This window comes from Ischnura elegans, chromosome 8 (assembly GCF_921293095.1).
Source record: "Ischnura elegans chromosome 8, ioIscEleg1.1, whole genome shotgun sequence".
Lineage (NCBI taxonomy): Eukaryota > Metazoa > Arthropoda > Insecta > Odonata > Coenagrionidae > Ischnura > Ischnura elegans.
In genome coordinates this window covers 676,988-698,120 of record NC_060253.1, presented here as the reverse complement: position 1 = coordinate 698,120, position 21,133 = coordinate 676,988, and the positions used below count along the sequence as shown (strand labels likewise).

Genomic DNA, 21,133 nt, shown 5'->3' with positions numbered 1-21,133 from the left:
TTTAAAATGAAACTTTAGTTTAAAAATATGTCATATATTTTTGAGTGACTTCATTCTCTTCCTTCCTCATATTTCCAACTGTTTATTTGAAAAATGTGGTCACTAGGTCACATATTAACCTGCAAGAACATAGAATTTTGAGCAATTTTATGGACTCTCAGCATTTTCTTTGTGTGTTTCTATCTGATCAATGGTTTAAGTAGGAGTGTAAGAAATACCCTGAGCGACCTTCCTCACATGTTAAACTATGAAGTATTGTCAATGGGATGTTTAGAAGTAAATAGGGGAATTGTGTCACACACTATAAGGAGGGATCCATAATTTTTTCTGGAGGGGGCATTAGTGTGTGGCTAGCAAAGGGTCTTCTCAAAATTGAGATTAATAATTACATACAATAATTACTTTACAAAATACTCTCTTTATTTTAATATGAAAATATTAATAATACATAAATAATAACAACAGTTTTTGAATCCTTTTCCTACTTGGGCATTGCTATTTTTTTGAGTGCATACATATGTATTAGCTAATGACCAATGACCGGAAATGATTCTGCCTTCTTGACTTGTCCTCAAGTATTTAGTGATCCAGGCTCAGTAATACACAAAACAGAACGAACGCAATGATAGCCGTCTTGAAAATCTTGTCTTTTTTTCCAGCATCTGGGGGGGACACTTGCCCCTGTGTCTCACCTATTTCCGCCAATGATTCACGATATTTTTACTGAACTCCTACTTCCCCTTGATTCCCATCGTAAGTACTTAGGCGAACCCTTTCCCTCAAAAGTTGCACTATCATTGATGATTTCACTGTTTGATGATACATAGAAGCACTCATTTTTTTGCTGTTTTCACCAGATTACCTTGTTTTGTTGTCAAATTTTTTGCTCTTGTTTGTCTAAATGAATCCCATTTAGTCCTGGGGACCAAGCCTTTTGTTCATAATTTCAAAACGTTTTGCATTTTCAAATAGCACCATGTATTTACCGTAGACTTTTTGCTGGGGCCACGATTTCACTACATAATATTGAAAATTTCGTAATATCTTGCCTCGTACAATTGAGAGTTTACTGTATTCACTTGTAGCCTTAGCCTTATGATGCTTACTAGGGATGGTCGGATGGGATACCTCGGATCCAAATATCCACGGATATTGCCTTTCACCTGATACTTCGGATCCAAATTCACTTCCTCATTCTTTTTTGAACCTCATGCACATCATACAATTGCTGAAAGCTATCGAGATATCTTTGGGCTCAGTAGGTGATTCACCTAGCATTTAGCTTCCAGAAACTGGGAGAATTGAAGATGGTAGACCGGAAAAGGTCAGTCTTTGAGATGGGTTAAGGATGAAACACGTTTTCATTGTTCCCATGTAACTTGATATTATCCTTCGAAGATAATTACTTATGGTCAGTGTGGTCTTGGAAACGAAAAATACATTAGAGGCAAGGGCTGTTGGAGGGGCAAGGTTGGTTTTGTGAAATCCACGGCGTTGTTATTATTTTACAGTGCTGAGATTCCCCCAATTGTTGTTCAATCTCTGGGGAAGATGCCCGCTATGTGCCTGTCGTGTTTTGCCTTAAAATTTTCCACCGCTGAAATTCGATTACAATACTCCTACGAGAGCTTTTAAGCAAAATTTTTCGTGCATCGGACAAGCATCGAAGAGCGATAGCGTATGCGAAAAGAAGATTGGAACTCCTTCTACTCCCTCTTGTGGGATGTTGCATTCATGAAAGCATTGATTTAAAATTTAAGATTCACTTCCTTCGGTAAATTTGGATCCAAAGTATGAGGTGAAGGGCACTTTTTATTTGTATCGGAGGTATCCAATCTGATCATCCCTCGTAAGCATCACAAGGTTAAGACTACAAGTGAATACCTGCTTATCTCCCAGTGCCATATATATTATGTAAATTTAGCTGAAAAATTCCGTGTAAATTTTTAGTATTGAAAGTGGAAATTTGGATTACATTCGAAAGTCTAGGGATACGTCTGCAAAACCACGTGATAGGATGAAAAAAAGCAGCAAAATTTTTTTTCTTTACTACGATGCTCAAAATATATAAACCGCGGGTGCAAAATATACGGCGGGGTGTCTCTTGCAGGGGTACTTCTCTTGCACGTGTTTCTAAAGGACCTACCAAACAACATTGCAGCTATGTCCAGCAGTGGACATGTAACTACAATTTACAACAGGTCTTAGGTGTCTTCACTACATCTAAAGAGTAGATAATGGGTGTGCTTATTATGGTTTTTGGTAATCTCCAGACTTACAAACAAAACACTTTTGCCCTTCAATTCCATACAGAACATATGCTACCAATGGATACTGTTTGATATAACAATTTTTAAATGTCACGGAAGTTACAACTTGGATATCTATGTAATGTTATTTTTACAACTCATTGTGAATGTTTCTAATAGGATATCTATGTAACGTTGACAAAATATATATCCATCATGCTATAACGTGCTTTGGATGTATCAACCTCATTTAGATATCTGATAGATATTGTCTGCTGCTTGGGAGTTGAAATGTTCATATATGATTTTATCTCTTCCTCAGAGCTCGAGTGTTGGTGAAGACGGTGTGGACAGAAGGGCCAGCTGCATTATATTGGTTGATGGCCTCTGTGAGGCTGAATACCATCGGCCTGACAGAGGCCCATCCCTCGGAACATTCCTTGCGACGCATTCAAAACATTTCCCACCTTGGTTGAAGCTCATAGTCACTGCAAGAACTCGTTTTGCTGACACTGTCCTTGCCAAGGATCTTCCATACACCAGAATCAGGTTTTTACTTATTGCCTTCTGCTTGATATCCAGACAAATGCATTTGGTAATTTTAAGTGCAAATGTTTTCATGATATTGCTATTAATAGAAATTACTTGTTGGTTTGAAAATCTTCATTACTAGTAATTCTTTCACAGCTTAGAAAATTTTTTGCAGAAAAAAATGGCCCAAGTGGTAGTGGCTACACTAGTTGTGCCAAATGACTATACAGATGGTTATATAGCATGTATTGGTGACTATACAGTGTGGCTACAAAGGCTGTGTGTGTTGTGTGGGCAGCTGCACACTAGATGGCTCCACAGGTTGTGACAAAATACTACTCGGAGTACATTTCTTTTATCCAAATAGTAATTTTGTAGCATGTATCATAGATTTTTCTCAATATTTTTTAATAAACTGAGAAGCTGATGCAGTATGAACATGATATTAACCCTCATATGGATTCACTGCACCTTAGCGGCGCTCATGGTTTTAAAAGTGGTGTAAAAATTTTCCTTTCCAATGGATCATTTTGAAATTTTCAGTGGTTTATTTTTTCTGCTTTCTACATCTACATATAAAATTTTGTTTGCATAGTGTTCATAGTTTACATTTTATTGGCCTCTAATGAAAAAAGTTACGTCGTTGGATTTACGGCGCCGCTGTGGCGCTCAGTATTTTCTCATTCCTACGTCGGGGACTGCACTCTCAATGTTAATGTTAAAGTAATTATGTTTCGTATGAAATGCTATAATCTATTTATAATCGTATTATTTAATTATCTAAACTTTTTAAACAAAATGAAATTGTTAAACAAAAGGAAAATATTACTATACCAATTTAGATTACATTTTACCAACCAAGAGTTACATTTCCACCTCCCGGAGTGAATGATGAAAACAATTCCATCTTAGAAGTCATATGCTCAGTCGCGGCTGAGTCTAACAACCACATATTAGGACCTTTCACAGCAGACAAAGCATACAAACTTACACAACTAATGGTCTTCTCTTCTGACTTCGCTTGCACAAGATTATTATTAGTTTTACTTACATTCTTGCTTGTACAGTCAGCAGCCCAATGTCCCCATTCCTGACAAGCATAGCACTGCACTTCAGGACACACTATACTAATATGACCAGATTTCTTACATTTAAAACAGCACCTGGTATTGTTTTCCCTCTTCTCCACTGCAGCAGGTTGACCTTTCCCTTTCGGCCTTGAATGACCCTTCCTGTCCTGCTTATAGGTTAAGAGTGCAGTCCGATCATTTTCCTCTCCAGTCAGTTGTAGACGCCTCCTTTCTTCGTCCAGCAAACGTCCCTTCACCTTCCGCGTTGTTAGCTGAGGCTCTTGGAGAACATTTTGAATAAACACTTCGTATTCATCAAGTGAAAGTCCCACTAACAGATAAAATTAGCTTCGACTTCATCATCGAACTCAATACCGCCTCTCTGCACTTTCTTATTCAGTCTTTGAATGGATGCTGCATATTCTTGCATGCTGATGTCTTCGGTCTTGCTTACGTTGACCATCTCCTTCAGTGCGTACAAAGCATGGAACTTCGTAGACGTGACATGTATTTCTTCTAAAATCGCCCATGCCGCTTTCGCTCGGGTACAGTCCTCAATATCTAATAAAAAATCATCACCTACGGTTTTGTGTAACACTGAGATAGCCTTTCGGTTAAGTCTTAATTGATCAACGTTTAACTCCTCAATTTCGTCATATCTCAGCTCTATCGCAATCCAACAATTTTTATCAATTAAGTGTGCCTTCACACGCAACTTCCATGCGAAATAATTTCCATTAGACAATTTTGGAATAAAAGTGTCGTTACGGTCCTCACTGTCCGCCATGATGACTAGTGAAAAAACCTCACAATCAGTCCCTCAGTCATATACTTCACTCGAATTCGTCAACCTTCAACAAGTATTTCAATCTCCACTCTACTTGGTTGCCTGTCCGGGCCCATAACCCATTGTTCATGGTGAATTTCGCATGGAATAACACACATTCTTATTTGACAAGGTTGACTTTAATCTGGACTTGCGAACACTCTGCTATGTCATACACAACCAGGGAGAAGACGTCAAAAAAAAAAGAAGATAAAAAATGCACCCCGGCGATTGGCCAAGATGATGTCACAGAAAAAACAAACATTACAACAAAAGCAATTATGTTTTGTATGAAATACTATAGTGTATTTATAATCCTATTATTTAATTTTTTAATACTTGTAAGGCAAGTGAAATTGTTTAACAAAAGGAAAAATGACAATACCAATTGTGCTTTCTCTTTTAGCTAAGAATCATTATGTTTGCTTTGTTTTAATGTTCATTGACAAAACTTCATCTTTTTGCAAGAATTATTCATAGAAACTCATGGCTAGCCAAGGTTGTTTTTTCCATGGCTTCCGACTTAGTTTTGCTTGGGCACCTTCTCCGCTCTGCGTCCACGTACCTGCCGTGGTGATAGTCACCTTTGGGCAAATCCCAGGGTTACTCTGTTTAGAATTACACCAAGCAGCAATTCTAAGAAAATTATAACACAATGCATTATCTGAATTCCTAGAGAAATGCTTCCTCACCGTCGTGTGAATATTTCTTGTTGAATGAGTGAGTGTAACTTGCCAGGAGATTCAGAGGTTTCACCGACTACCGTGAAGAACACATACGTTAGTGTTATATGTCTTGTACCTCTCGCATGGTTACTGCTATATGTCTTAAGACAATTGTACCTCTCATTCGAAAATATTCCTTTGTGGCTATGATAATCTATACAAAATTGCTGGCGTTTATACAATTACCGATGATGTGACAGTTTACCATTGGGGTGAAATCAAGATAACTACCCAACTAATTGTGTCACAGAAAATAATTTCTTTTTCCTGACAATTAGTTCAGTATTTGCATAGTAAAGTTGTTTCGTAATGAATAGGAGAATAGACAATTTACCGTGAAGTGAAAATTTGTGACTATATTTCTCGTTTCTTTGAATACTCAAATGTACAGATATTTTATTAAATAGGGGTTTTACTAACTTGAAGGGGTGAGTGAGGAGGAGAAAGGAGAAGGAATTCCAGGTAGGTTGTTTTGAGGTGAAGGGATGGTAGTGTGTCGACTGCCAAGGATCAGGGAATACCCAGATCGTTAGGCCAGGTAAGAGTAGAAAACCCTTATCGCGAAAAAGGTTGGGAGTGCAAGGAGACAATTAGATACAATAGCCTGCTTTTTCTTTATCCTTCCATCGCTGCATGAGGGACAGGGAACAAAAGCCTTGTCAAAACGCCTCGCAGTGGCCCTCCCTTCGTTCCAAGAAGGTTCAGCTCGGGTGGGTCATTAGGGTGGAGAGAAGTTCAATCAAGTTTTGTGGGAGGGGGGAAGAAGGCGGTGAATGACGAATAAGGAAGCTTAGTGGGAAGGCATTGATAGCCTCAATGTTTGGGTCAGTGAAACGCTACGGAAAGAAAAGATGAGGGAAGTCCTCCCAGCGTGAGGGTGTTTTAGACACCCCAGAACATTCTTCCATCAGTCCCTCACGCAGAGCTGGACGAAAGAAAATATGTAGGCGCCTCTTTCCTTCTTCCCTACCATTTATAACCCATACCTCTAAGAAGTTAATTTTTTGGATTTCCCTCCAATGCAGGAGTAAACCCTCATCTGGTGCACTCCCACGCATCACATTTACCCATCCATCACTAAGGAAACGTCCTCAGTGAGGGAATGGGGCTCCGCGGTAGGAAAAAAATACCGGCTGATTTAGCTCCACCTCTGAAGCATCATTGGCTTCTTTGAAACGTCGCTAATTATCCCATATTCGTTATATTTCAAAACCCATAAGACTTGATTTTTTTAAATTGCAAGATAGAAGCTCCCAGAATATTCGTAAGATTTTTCTTGATTGCCAGAATCCTGTAAAAATCGCGGAAGTAACATTTGTCTCTTATCACTTCACCTAGAGCTGTTACATTATTAACGTTTAATAACTTATACTTCTATATACACTGCAAAGAAATAACATATGGGTGGATGCAGTGAAGCAAAATTATATCATATGGGCATAAACAAATTTATATTCGGTACTCATATTTAGTATTTAGATACATTAAAATATAAACAATATAAACATTAAAAAACATTTTTTTTTAATGGCACCCTATATTTTTTATTTGGCCATTCATTTCCTCTCCTAAAGACTATTATTCAAAAATGTAGTACAGTGGACCATTAACATAAACACAACATTATAAAAACATAAAAAACTCGTCCACTTACTGGAGTTAGCAGTAAACAAATGACAAGCAAGTCAAAACATAACACAAAAGTCACATGGACTACAGTACTGTACAGTACAGTACGAGTACAGTACATTGCCCAGGAGTCAATCATTCAAAGGTACTCAAAGTGGTGACCCTGGACAGCGATACACTGATTCACTCATTGAATGAAAGACTTATTTACTGCTTCCAGTGTTGCCGGCTGAAGAGAATTACAAGCACGTATGATACATTACTGTACATATATCCTCTGGAGTTGTTGGCATATCGCGGTAAACAATGTCTTTACGGAAATAATCCCCAAAGAAAAAAGTCCAGAGGATTTAAATGAGGAGACCTAGCAGGCCAAGTAAGTGTTCCTCCACGACCAATCCATCTGCTAGGATACCTTCGGTTCAGAACACGACAAGGCGTTATGTGCTGGACATCGATTGTGTTGATACCACATAAGCATTTTGGTTCTTAGCGGCACTTCATCAATAAGAGGATGAAGAATTCATTTGAGAATGTTGGCATACACTGTGCCGGTGAGATTACCAGTGATGAAATAGGGACCAGTAGTTGTAGTATCAAGGATCCCACACCAGACGTTAACTCTCCAATGACGCTGATGTTCCACCTGTCTAAGCCATTGTGGGTTTTTGATGGACCAAAATGCATGTTCTTAGTATTTACTTGTCCTTTGTTTGAGAAGGAACATTCATTGGTTAATAGAACATTGGAGAAGAAGTTAGGGTTGGCAAGGATTTGCTGCTGTGCCCACTGACAGAACTGTACATGATTGCGTGGCCGTTGGTAGAAATTTCCTGTTTCCTGAAGTGCCACAAAAAAAGATGAGGAAACATCCGTCAGGAAGGTGAGGTCTTGTCAGGATATCGCTTTCTGTACAGTTCCTCTGCCTGCATAGCATTTTGCCTACCTTCAACCACAATGAAAGAAAAGGTAATGTCGATGCAGTTTGTAGAAAGGACAGCCTTTACTGTAGCCTACTGTATAGATGTGCTGGTCAAATGCCGTACTATTGTACAGTAGACAGCAGGAATTTAAAAGGACTAAGCTACTGTACTTAATGTACCCGTATTGTAAATAAGAAAACAGTATTGCAATTACTGCTCTTTTAACTTAAATTCCCCATAAATGAGTAGCATGTCTATCTTCTCCCGGTTCGTGTGGTACATTGTACTCACACAGGTATTCAACGGATGATGGTTGACTGAATGACTGGTGTGGATTTTACTATGTTTTCATTTGTTCACTGTCAACATCAGCGAGTGGAGTAGTTCCAATACCCACGTACCTGCACTAAGCACTAGAGAGTCAGTCATTTTTCATAACACTGTGTTTATGTTAATGGTCCACTGTGCTACATTTTTGAATAAGTCTTTAGGAGAGGAAATGAATTGCTGAATAAAAAATATAGGATGCCATTTAAAAGACACATACTGCTGTTCATATCATTGTAAATAACAAAGCCACAAGGAAGGCAATCATGCTGATTAATGTCCCCCTGACGGATAATGAACATTTGCTTGACTCATTTTTGAATTTGCATCTGGACAAAAAGTAATTTCGGGTGGTCAAGATAAATGGGACACCCTGTATATCATTCTCAGGAAACAGTCTCAAGTAAGGGAGGATCCTTGAAAAACCTTGGAAAGTCTTCAGTTGAGTCAATTCATTATTTGCTGATGATTGGAGCTGGATAAAAAGCTAGTGGTTTACTGCTTTTTCCCTCCTCACTCTACATGCACCTTTGCATTTCCTTTAGTTGCCTACAGAAGATTCATCTGTACAGAAATGTGTATTAATTTTGAATTATATTTTGTGGAAAATTGCACATTTTTATTTTTTTATGAGTGAATGCCAAGCTAATGAGTTTATGTACGTTAGAGTAAATTTGGTGCAATTTCATTGCTATTATTTCTTAATTTCAGTTTGGACGATATCCTCACGGATGACAGCCTCCAGCGAGACTTGGTTGATTATATCCACTTCCGAGCATCCCACAGCCCAACCATTCGTGCCAACCTCTCGCTCTCCTCTCTGTCGAGCACACTGCCCTCTCCGCAGCAGCAGCAGACAACATCCCCCACCTCCAGCATCTCAGGAATGCCCTCGGCAGCTGTGGCACCCCACGGGGAGTCGGCCGCCATTGCTCGCTTCTCTCAACACCTTTTGAGGCTTTCTGGTGGATCATTCCTGTTCACCAAGCTCACCCTTGACCTCATAGAGAGGGGCCAGTTGGTGACAAAGTCATCAAGCTACAAGGTGCTGCCACTCACGCTTGCACAGATATTTCTGCTCCACTTCAACCTTAGGTAATTTTATATCTGGCTTCACGTTGTAGCAGTAGGTAGCCCTCAATTTTTAATATACGTATTTTGCAGTCCTCTACAATAGATTCAGGTTGTACTGTGTTGATGCTGCAAGGCTAGACACAATCAATATATTTATGGTGGTAGGAAGAGGACTTACAGTAAGTTAAGTACATATTGCTTTTTCCCTCCTTTATCAATTCATCACATCCCAATTCCATACCTTTCTATAAATGCTGTTTTAATCTTCTGTAATAACGTGTCTTTTTTTATATTGATGCATGTGTAGTTAAACTTTGAATATTTATTTGGTCTTAATAGTGGTAAAAAATTTAATTCTTTGGTTTGCAATTGGGAAAAATAGAAAAATTATGTTGAATACTGCAAAATATTGTCATGTATTTTGAATTTTCCACCATTGTAATTTGGGCTGGCCCTCTCTTCAACTGTTTGTTCTGCTGTTCCCTTGTTTCTGCCATTGTAATCTTGAAGAGGTAGACCATACTAACTTATGGAGTGTATGGAGTTCAATGAACCTGCTGTTGTAACTTTTATGATCGGGCGGCATCATAGCTTTAACTAAGTGCAATCCAATAGCAAATATGAAAAATATGTTCTAAAGTGAACCTTATTGTTCATGGCGAATTTCGCGTGGAATAACACACATTCTTATTTGACAAGGTTGACTTTAATCTGGACTTGCGAACACTCTGCTATGTCATACACAATCAGGGAGAAGACGTTAAAAAAAAAGAACAACAAAAATGCACCCCGGCGATTGGCCAAGATCCCTATTGGAAATTTCTTATAAGAAAATTTCTTATCAGAAATTGGACATATTTCTTATAAGAAAATTTCTTTTAAGAATTTTTCCTATAAGCAAATTTCTTATCAGAAATTGGGCATTTTTCTTTTAAGAAAATTTCTTATAAGAATTTTTCTATAAGAAAATTTCTTATCAGAAAATGGGCATATTTCTTATAAGAAAATTTCTTATAAGAATTTTTCTTATAAGAAAATTTATTCTAACTATCAGTTACAAAATGTTATTTATAACAAACTTTCTGATGGAAATATTTATTATAAATATCATCTCAACATGCTTAAAACACTTGCGCAAACTTCTATAAAAAGCTACATAAGATTTACATCCCTACTGAGAGTACAAAGTTAGCATTATACCTAATTCAATCCAAATGTAGACGCCTATATCTTATACAGCAAACCTAATGATTTCCCATGAACCAAATGTAGATGTCTATCATCAGTGTACATAAAAAAGGACATTGAAGCTCTGTAAAGTTCACCTGGCTGGCCAGATAAGGCGAGATACCATAGAGGTCTTTCAGGGCATGGGTTCTGTATAGGGTTAATGTCCCCACATGCTAAAAGAAACTAAAATCAATGAAACCAACGATTGCCTAGAATGATGGTCTGATAATTGAATACAACTTTGGCAATCATTACGCAATGAAAGATACAGGAATTGCAATATGCCCTATTGAAAATTTCTTATAAGTCTTACAGAAATTCTTATAAGAATTCTGTAAGACTTATAGGATTCTATAAGTCTTACAGAATTCTTATAGGATTCTTTAAGTCTTACATATTTCTTATAGGATTCTATAAGTCTTATAGAAATTCTTATAGGATTCTATAAGTCTTACAGATTTCTTATAGGATTCTATAAGTCTTATAGAAATTCTTATAGGATTCTATAAGTCTTACAAAAATTCTTATAAGAAATCTGCATTTCTTATAGAATTCTACAATAATGCTGCGCGGGTCGCATACCTTATAGGTTTTCATCCAGCAGGCGTGTCACCATAACTTATGTTGGCAATTGATAATTATTGAAGGAATTCTATATAAGATAATTTTGGAAATTATGTATAACTCTTTTTTAAGTAATGTTCTGCTAATTTCCTGTTTTTTTTTCAGCATGGTATTTGACATAAATGGTTCCAAGAAGCGGAGGCTTCTTTAATGCTACTTGTTAGGTATAGCTGAGGGCACATGAAAAATTGTAGACTTATAAGATCTCTCTGTTTTGAGTCTACAGATTATTTGACCGATGGAAGTTCGATATGAGCCATGAATAACCACGATGTATACTACGATTGCATACGTTGCAGGATACTGTTCACATGGTTCCCTAGCAACCTAACAACCAAAACTTGTTTGGTTGTTAGGTTGCTAGGGATTGCTTTTATATGTTAATCATTCACTATGTCTTTGTGATAGCAGTTTAATAAAATAAGTCGTGTGCTTCTAACCAAAATAAGACATTGACCTCATTTGGTAAGTATTAAAAAACTGGCATTCCTAAAATTATGTTACCTTAAACAGATAGTTTCGTTGAATTTTAAACTTTTCATCATTAATTTAGATAGACATGTATATTTTTCAGATTGTGGTATATCTAACATAAGAGGAAGTTTTAATGAAAACAGTGTTTTAATGGACAAAGAGAGTGATTTAGTCGTCTCTGAAGAGAATGAGAATGAATTTGTATGAGTATGCCAACATCTTCGCAGTTATTATTTTATGGAAAATACATCAACTATTATTATCAATCAGTGTTTCTGTGATTCCTATTAATTTCCTTAAATCTTGCACTTATTGTTAGCCATATTCTACGTATCCTTTTCTCCAAAATGGCATCAAATTCCATTTTGCTTTGCTTATTTCTTTCATTATCTATCCAAATCTGCATGTAGAGGTCTCATTCTCTCTGGTATCTTAAATAAACATTGCTCATACGCATTTGATTCATCAAATTTTACTCTTCCTTCCCATATAATTTCTTGAAGTACCTATCCCCAGTGGAACTTGAATTTTATTTCATTTGCTTCTTCAATTTTCCAGGTTAAATCATATTCCATATTGCAATTCCTGTATCTTTCATTGCGTAATGATTGCCAAAGTTGTATTCAATTATCAGACCATCATTCTAGGCAATCGTTGGTTTCATTGATTTTAGTTTCTTTTAGCATGTGGGGACATTAACCCTATACAGAACCCATGCCCTGAAAGACCTCTATGGTATTTCGCCTTTTCTGGCCAGCCAGGTGAACTTTACAGAGCTTCAATGTCCTTTTTGATGTACACTGATGATAGACATCTACATTTGGTTCATGGGAAATCATTAGGTTTGCTGTATAAGATATAGGCGTCTACATTTGGATTGAATTAGGTATAATGCTAACTTTGTACTCTCAGTAGGGATGTAAATCTTATGTAGCTTTTTATAGAAGTTTGCGCAAGTGTTTTAAGCATGATGATATGATATTTATAATAAATATTTCCATCAGAAAATTTGTTATAAATAACATTTTGTAACTGATAGTTAGAAGAAATTTTTTATAAGAAAAATTCTTATAAGAAATTTTCTTATAAGAAATATGCCCAATTTCTGATAAGAAATTTTCTTATAGAAAAATTCTTATAAGAAATTTTCTTATAAGAAATATGTCCAATTTCTGATAAGAAATTTTCTTATAAGAAATTTCCAATAGGGTGGAATATGATTTAACCTGGAAAATTGAAGAAGCAAATGAAATAAAATTCAAGTTCCACTGGAGATAGGTACTTCAAGAAATTATATGGGAAGGAAGAGTAAAATTTGATAAATAAAATGCATATGAGCAATGTTTATTTAAGATACCAGAGAGAATGAGACCTCTACATACAGATTTGGATAGATAATGAAAGAAATAAGCAAAGCAAAATGGAATTTGATGCCATTTTGGAGAAAAGGAAACGTAGAATATGGCTAACAATAAGTGCAAGATTTAGGGAAATTAATAGGAATCACAGAAACACTGATTGAGAATAATAGTTGATGTATTTTCCATAAAATAATAACTGTGCAGATGTTGGCATACTCATACAAATTCATTCTCATTCTCTGCAGAGACGACTAAATCACTCACTTTGTCCATTAAAACACTGTTTTCATTAAAACTTCCTCTTATGTTAGATATGCCACAATCTGAAAAATATACATGTCTATCTAAATTAATGATGAAAAGTTTAAAATTCAACGAAACTATCTGTTTAAGGTAACATAATTTTAGGAATGCCAGTTTTTTAATACTTACCAAATGAGGTCAATGCCTTATTTTGGTTAGAAGCACACGACTTATTTTATTAAACTGCTATCACAAAGACATAGTGAATGATTAACATTAGTGATGGGTCGATCATGAACGATTCGATCAAAAAGATTGAATCACTAGGTGAATCAAATGACTCATGATTCATTTCGTTAAACAAGTCGATCATCAATCATCAATCACTCCGACTTCCGGTTTCATATCAATCATCTCGGTTTCCGGTTTGTTTCAAAATTTGGAACGATAGATGCTTGATCTCTTTTCCTCAGGGCAGAAATAGTTGTGAGACAATTAAATACTATGTTATCAAGAACTGAATACTTGTGTAATCTTTTTCTTAAATGTTTTCCAGCAGTTATCAGTGTGAATAACACCAATACACGTAAAAGGAAAATATTAAGATGACTCCTGTAGGAGAACGTTAAGAAGTAGAAGTTAAAGTTGGTTACATTTTATTGTGCCGTTCATAAAATTATCCTGCAGATCAGATTCATGCATAGTGTGTGGTGTATTTTGTGTTATATTTTGAGATATGTAGTTAGAAATTATTTGATTAGTGTTAAGAAACTGGCAGTTTTGCCTTCCCAAATATTTTCATGACACTACTTCCTTCATTTTTGAAATCTAATTTACTCATCTAGGAATTCACAATAAAAATAGTATATGAAATGATAATATGGATAGCAATCAGCGTTACCAATGCCCTTCGCAGATGAGGCAGTATTTATTCGATTATTCAAAGTGATTTATTACATCCATTGATTGAGTCTTTTCGATCTTGATTCCTTTTGAGTCTTTTCGATCATGATTCCTTTTGAGTCTTTTCAATCATGATTCCTTTGAGTCTTTTCGATCTTGATTCATTTGAGTCTTTTCGATCATAGTGATTGAATCAATTGATTGAATCACTTATGTGACTCGAGTCAAAATGATTGAATCACTAAAATGATCGACTTTGCCCATCACTAATTAACATATAAAAGCAATCCCTAGCAACCTAACAACCAAACAAGTTTTGGTTGTTAGGTTGCTAGGGAACCATGTGAACAGTATCCTGCAACGTATGCAATCGTAGTATACATCGTGGTTATTCATGGCCCATATCGAACTTCCATCGGTCAAGTAATCTGTAGACTCGAAACAGAGAGATCTTATAAGTCTACAATTTTTCATGTGCCCTCAGCTATATATACTAACAAGTCGCATTAAAGAAGCCTCCGCTTCTTGGAACCATTTATGTCAAATACCATGCTGAAAAAAAACAGGAAATTAGCAGAACATTACTTAAAAAAGAGTTATACATAATTTCCAAAAATTATCTTATGTAGAATTCCTTAAATAATTATCAATTGCCAACATAAGTTATGGTGACACGCCTGCTGGATAAAAACCTAAAAGGTATGCGACCCGCGCAGCATTATTGTAGAATTCTATAAGAAATGCAGATTTCTTATAAGAATTTTTGTAAGACTTATAGAATCCTATAAGAATTTCTATAAGACTTATAGAATCCTATAAGAAATCTGTAAGACTTATAGAATCCTATAAGAATTCTGTAAGACTTATAGAATCCTATAAGTCTTACAGAATTCTTAAAAGAATTTCTGTAAGACTTATAAGAAATTTTCAATAGGGGTTTAAATTCAATATTCTGGGATGGATTCAGTGATGAAAAAAGAAGCACCATTAAAATATGTTCTTTTAATTAGCCTTCTTCTGTAAATATTCCATCATCTTTGTTTGATTGGTCATTTTATTTGTGCAAATTATTTATACTCTTGTTTTCTATGATGTCCAACAGCTCTAATTCTCTCTCATTTCCTGCAACAGTTGGTAAATGTAGCCTTATCTGCTGTAAGTGCACTAATTAGTGCACTTACAGCAGATATAGCATTGATTGTGCTTTCTTTTGGCATTTCTGTATCGTCATCATCCTCCTCACTTGTCTTGATATTTTTAAAACATCTGGGATTTTTGGATTTTCCAATGACAAATGGCCTTAACTTTTCACTACCATTAGCATTAGCACCTTACAATATGTACTGTTAAACGCACTTTGCTATGCTTCCCACCATGGCAAGATTCACCTCTAAACTCTTAAAGTCTTATGGGGAAGTGTATTGAAAAAAAGGCCCGTCTCATCAAAATTGAAAATGTCTTTTGGAGCATACCCTTCTATATGCTCACTCAAACAATGTTCCTTCCACTGTGCTACTGCTTGGGGAACAACACTATTGGACTCACCACAAATTGTTTTGTATACAACATTATGCCTAGTCTTAAACCTGCTTAACCATCCGTTTGAAGCCTTGAAGTCTTCAATTACCAGCCTCATTGCCACATGTTGCACTTTTTCCTTCAAAATAACTCCGCTGATGGGTATGTTCGACAACCTGGTGCACTGAAACCATTCTTTTAAAATTTCTTCTAGTCTATCATATTTCGAGTACTTAACATATTTTCTAGAGATGGGTCGAATAGCAGATTTCTCAAACTCGAATATCGAATTCGAATATTAAATCATTGCTCGAATATTGGAATACCTCGAATACTAGAATTGCACAAAGCATATTATTTCTTTAAGCTTCTTATTTCTTACTAAGTTTCTATTTCCCTTGATGAATGTATAAATAAAAAGGTATACAGTGGAACCTCGATCTATCGTTTTTCAGGGGGGACGAAAAAAAACGATAAATGCGAGAATGTTTGACTAGGTTGCCTATGCAGCAGGAAACCCAGGATTTGGCGTGTAATTAAGATTCCCTTTAAAGGATTCAAACCGGAATTTAGCTGATTAATGGAATATTTTAATTTTATGGAAACAATTTGGGCTTATAGTTGATTCAACTAACATCTCTTTCAAATATCCTAAGGGGACACACCACCTCGCAAAAAAATGATTGCATGCCGTCTCGGCTTTTACACTGCTACAATGGATTTCTGTCTGATCTATAGTATATTCTTATCTACCGAACTCCGTTTCTGCGGCACGCCGATCTGATACTGGGCTTCATCCAACTTCTTATTTTCAACAGGTAGCTCACTTTACCCTCACTCCTACTGTCAAGTGCTAGCGGACAATCCGAGGCGTTTTGCAAAATACAGGCGCTTCTCCACCGGATTTTCTTCAATTATTTTCAGTCCATCTTTGGAAGTTCTCACGAGATAAGCAGATGAATTCGAATTGCTAGCGGGGAGAAACCAAATATCCTGAGAAAATATCCCTTCGACTGAGACAATAGAGATTTATAGCATAACTCATAAATTGTAACTTGATATATGTTTTCGAAAAAAAATACCGCATCAACTTCCGAGAAGCTCAGTTGCGAGGATATCGAGTTTCGCCAGAATGCTAAGTCTCCGTCGTATTTTGTCATTTATTTCTTTGCGTAAAATGCTTAAATAAACTCAGAAATACGTCGTGTTTGGTCTTATTCTTTTTGAAATTACGCGAACATTACTAATATTTCAATCCAATAAAGGTGTAGTATCAACTGACAAAAGTCATTGTTAGACACCTTTTGTGCTAATAGATGACTCATGCAGCGGTTGACCTCCACAGAAATGGGGAACTTCGAAGCTGGTAGGAAAAAAAAGGTCAGTGGGGGAGTAAAAGGGAGGGCCGGAAACACGTTTCTATTGTTCTCGTGTAACTTGGTATTTTTTCGAAGCTAAGGTCTTCGTAATATGATCCCTGCGCGAGCTGTGACCATTTTTTTATTTCGAAGAAGAGGAAAGCCTCAGAGGGGGGTTAGTGCTGAATGGAGGGGGATACCGGATCTTGGGAAATGCGCTAATGTAAGTATCCTTACTCATGCAGCAGTTGACTTCCAGAAATGGGGAACTTCGAAGCAGGTAGCCAGAAAAAGGTCAGTGGGTGAGAAAAGGGGGGAGGGTGTGAAACACGTTTTTATTGTTCTCGTAACTCGATATTTTTTTCGAAGCTAAGGTCTTCGTAGTACGATCCCGGCGCGAGCTGGGACCTTTTGCTTGATTTCGGAGAAGAGGAAAGCGTCAGAGTGGGTGAGGCGAGTGCTGAATGGAGGGGAATAGCGGATCGTGGGAAATTCCCTAAGGTTGCTATCCCACGGCACTGAGGTTTTCCTGGTGGGGGGAATCGGGGATTTTCGGATTTTTTCACCCGACCATTTTCGGTTCCCCTCGTCGAACTCTTTTCACCGCTCAAATCCACGAATTTGATGTAATTCGTCAACCTGCGTAAAACGGCGCTAAACGACTTCAGTTCTCTACATTTTTCCGAGTCAACTACCAACGACGTGCGTGCGAAAGTGTATGACGCAAAATTCAAAGTATTCGAGGTATTCGAGACGGTATCTTTAGCATAACTATTCGAGACCTCGAATATCGAATACTTTCTAGTATTCAAGGTATTCGAGTATTCGCTGATACTATTCGCACATCTCTAATATTTTCGCCTCTTTGCAATGGGTCCGCAATCCACTGCACTGGTTTCTATGTTTTTGCGAGTTTTAATGACAGTGTTTAATGTGGACATTGGAATTCAAAGTTCTTTGGCAAGGGAAACGCATGAACCTGTCATGCGCGAGTCAACTCTTCCCAACGTTTTTATTTTATCTTCTATTGAAAAATTTTTCCTCTCTCATTTCTAGGCCATTCCGTATTTGATTCACGTTTATTGATGCTGTTGCGAAAAAAAGCAGGGAAAAGGAGATTACGAATAAAACGACTTTAAAATTAATCGAAGAACTTGGTAATAATGTACGCGAAGGAGAACGCCCAGTGCGTGGATCATCACGAGAACGACTACGAGTATAAACATAGCGTCTATATTTGTAACTAAGATGCTTACAAGTGAAGTGGAAAACCTACAATACTTAAAAAGAAATTTATACTTCGCAAACAATCTGTCTCAGGAAATCCCGCGATAGTGGTCAGAAGCAGATGAAGAAGGAATTATTGTAGTAGTTCAAAGAGGCCGTATTAATGATAGTGGCGCTGGTGATAGGTATGCCAAAAAGGCAAGGAGGTTGTAAATACAACTTCCTTTCCTATATTTGCAACCTTCTTGCAAAAAGGTTATCCCTGCCTCCGATCTCTAAAACTCTTTCTTCTTGATTACGGTGCGCTATCCGCCATGTACCCTTTGGCGGCCTGGCGTAAATAGCGGGACATTTGAAATTTCATCAGCGTAAATGCGGGGAAGACTTAACATTGTAGAGATACTTAAATCATCGGGACTCGACGAAAATGTCGCAAATTGCGGGAAAACTTAAATTGCGGGGGCGTAAAAGCGAGGTTCTACTGTAGACCAGTAGCACATTTTTTATCAAATAGTACCTTCACATTGTGCCCATTCAGTTTGGAAATTGAAATTAAATTGAAATTTAATTCAGGCACATACAACACATTTTTCATTTCTAGGTCATTACCTACACATTTTTTTGACATACTGAGCACAATAGTACCCCGTCCACAAACCTTAATACTACCTTTACCAAGAGTTACATTTCCACCTCCCGGAGTGAATGATGAAAACAATTCCATCTTAGAAGTCATATGCTCAGTCGCGGCTGAGTCTAACAACCACATATTAGGACCTTTCACAGCAGACAAAGCATACAAACTTACACAACTAATGGTCTTCTCTTCTGACTTCGCTTGCACAAGATTATTATTAGTTTTACTTACATTCTTGCTTGTACAGTCAGCAGCCCAATGTCCCCATTCCTGACAAGCATAGCACTGCACTTCAGGACACACTATACTAATATGACCAGATTTCTTACATTTAAAACAGCACCTGGTATTGTTTTCCCTCTTCTCCACTGCAGCAGGTTGACCTTTCCCTTTCGGCCTTGAACGACCCTTCCTGTCCTGCTTATAGGTTAAGAGTGCAGTCCGATCATTTTCCTCTCCAGTCAGTTGTAGACGCCTCCTTTCTTCGTCCAGCAAACGTCCCTTCACCTTCCGCGTTGTTAGCTGAGGCTCTTGGAGAACATTTTGAATAAACACTTCGTATTCATCAAGTGAAAGTCCCACTAACAGATAAAATTAGCTTCGACTTCATCATCAAACTCAATACCGCCTCTCTGCACTTTCTTATTCAGTCTTTGAATGGATGCTGCATATTCTTGCATGCTGATGTCTTCGGTCTTGCTTACGTTGACCATCTCCTTCAGTGTGTACAAAGCATGGAACTTCGTAGACGTGACATGTATTTCTTCTAAAATCGCCCATGCCGCTTTCGCTCGGGTACAGTCCTCAATATCTAATAAAAAATCATCACCTACGGTTTTGTGTAACACTGAGATAGCCTTTCGGTTAAGTCTTAATTGATCAACGTTTAACTCCTCAATTTCGTCATATCTCAGCTCTATCGCAATCCAACAATTTTTATCAATTAAGTGTGCCTTCACACGCAACTTCCATGCGAAATAATTTCCATTAGACAATTTTGGAATAAAAGTGTCGTTACGGTCCTCACTGTCCGCCATGATGACTAGTGAAAAAACCTCACAATCAGTCCCTCAGTCATATACTTCACTCGAATTCGTCAACCTTCAACAAGTATTTCAATCTCCACTCTACTTGGTTGCCTGTCCGGGCCCATAACCCATTGTTCATGGTGAATTTCGCATGGAATAACACACATTCTTATTTGACAAGGTTGACTTTAATCTGGACTTGCGAACACTCTGCTATGTCATACACAACCAGGTAGAAGGCGTCAAAAAAAAAAGAAGATCAAAAATGCACCCTGGCGATTGGCCAAGATGATGTCACAGAAAAGAAAACAAACATTACAACAAACCTGAGTGGCAGTTATTGCGTCCACTTGTGGTACCTTTTACAATAAAAACTGTATTGAATGACATGATGAAAGGTAATTGTACTTTTTTTGTCTTCTCTTATAGGTTTCATACAGTGCGAGCATTTGAACGTGTGCTCCCAATCTTATCTGTGGTTTTGGCCTCACTATCACCTCCTACCCTTCTAGAAGTGTTTTATTCAGTTAATGCTCTCAGAGTGGAAAGGTTTCTGTCATGGGATGAATTCATAACTCGCTTCAAGGTAAGATTTGAACTGAATGCCCTTTACCATGAATAGAGGCATAGTTTTTTTTCTATCACAGTTAAGTGAAATGATATTTATGTAATTGTACTGTAAACTATAAAGAAAATATAATAACTTATAATATTGTAATTGAATTATATATCATCTGTAAGCATATTTTTTTTGTCTCTATTGCACTCATGCATGAGAAAATTGTTCAACTGAACTCATTTGTGATAGGTTGGAGTGTACTTAATTGTTTAGAAATAATTCTGATTTCCTGAAATTGGCAGACTCTGTCGGGGTTCATTGTGAAGCGGCTGGATGACACCTACATGTTCTTCCATCCAGCATTCAGGGAATGGCTGATAAGACGAGAGGAGGGAGATTCAACCAAGTTCCTATGTGACCCAAGGCAAGTTTTACTCTTTATGTTTTTCATATGCCTCTTTATGCATAGCCTCAAACTGACCAGTGGATGAACTGAGCAAATTGGTAGTTGCCGTGTATCTCCGAATATAGTCTCCCTCTGAATATAGTCCCCCCCCACTAAATTTGAGGTTTCAGCTTCGGGAAAATTTTAAGAAATGCATTTGAATATAGTCCCC

At 37.2% G+C, this 21,133-nt stretch overlaps 1 protein-coding gene across 2 annotated transcripts in view; it reads left to right on the top strand.

Annotated features, from left to right (window-relative positions):
* The window catches only part of LOC124163318 (protein TANC2), a 529,785-nt gene that overhangs the window by 379,559 nt on the left and 129,093 nt on the right, over positions 1–21,133 (top strand). For both annotated transcript variants that reach the window (XM_046540135.1, XM_046540134.1), the window contains 4 exons: positions 2,572–2,798; positions 8,992–9,375; positions 20,387–20,543; positions 20,819–20,940. In XM_046540135.1, coding sequence (XP_046396091.1) covers positions 2,572–2,798; positions 8,992–9,375; positions 20,387–20,543; positions 20,819–20,940 — 890 coding nt within the window. The remainder of the gene's footprint in view (positions 1–2,571; positions 2,799–8,991; positions 9,376–20,386; positions 20,544–20,818; positions 20,941–21,133) is intronic.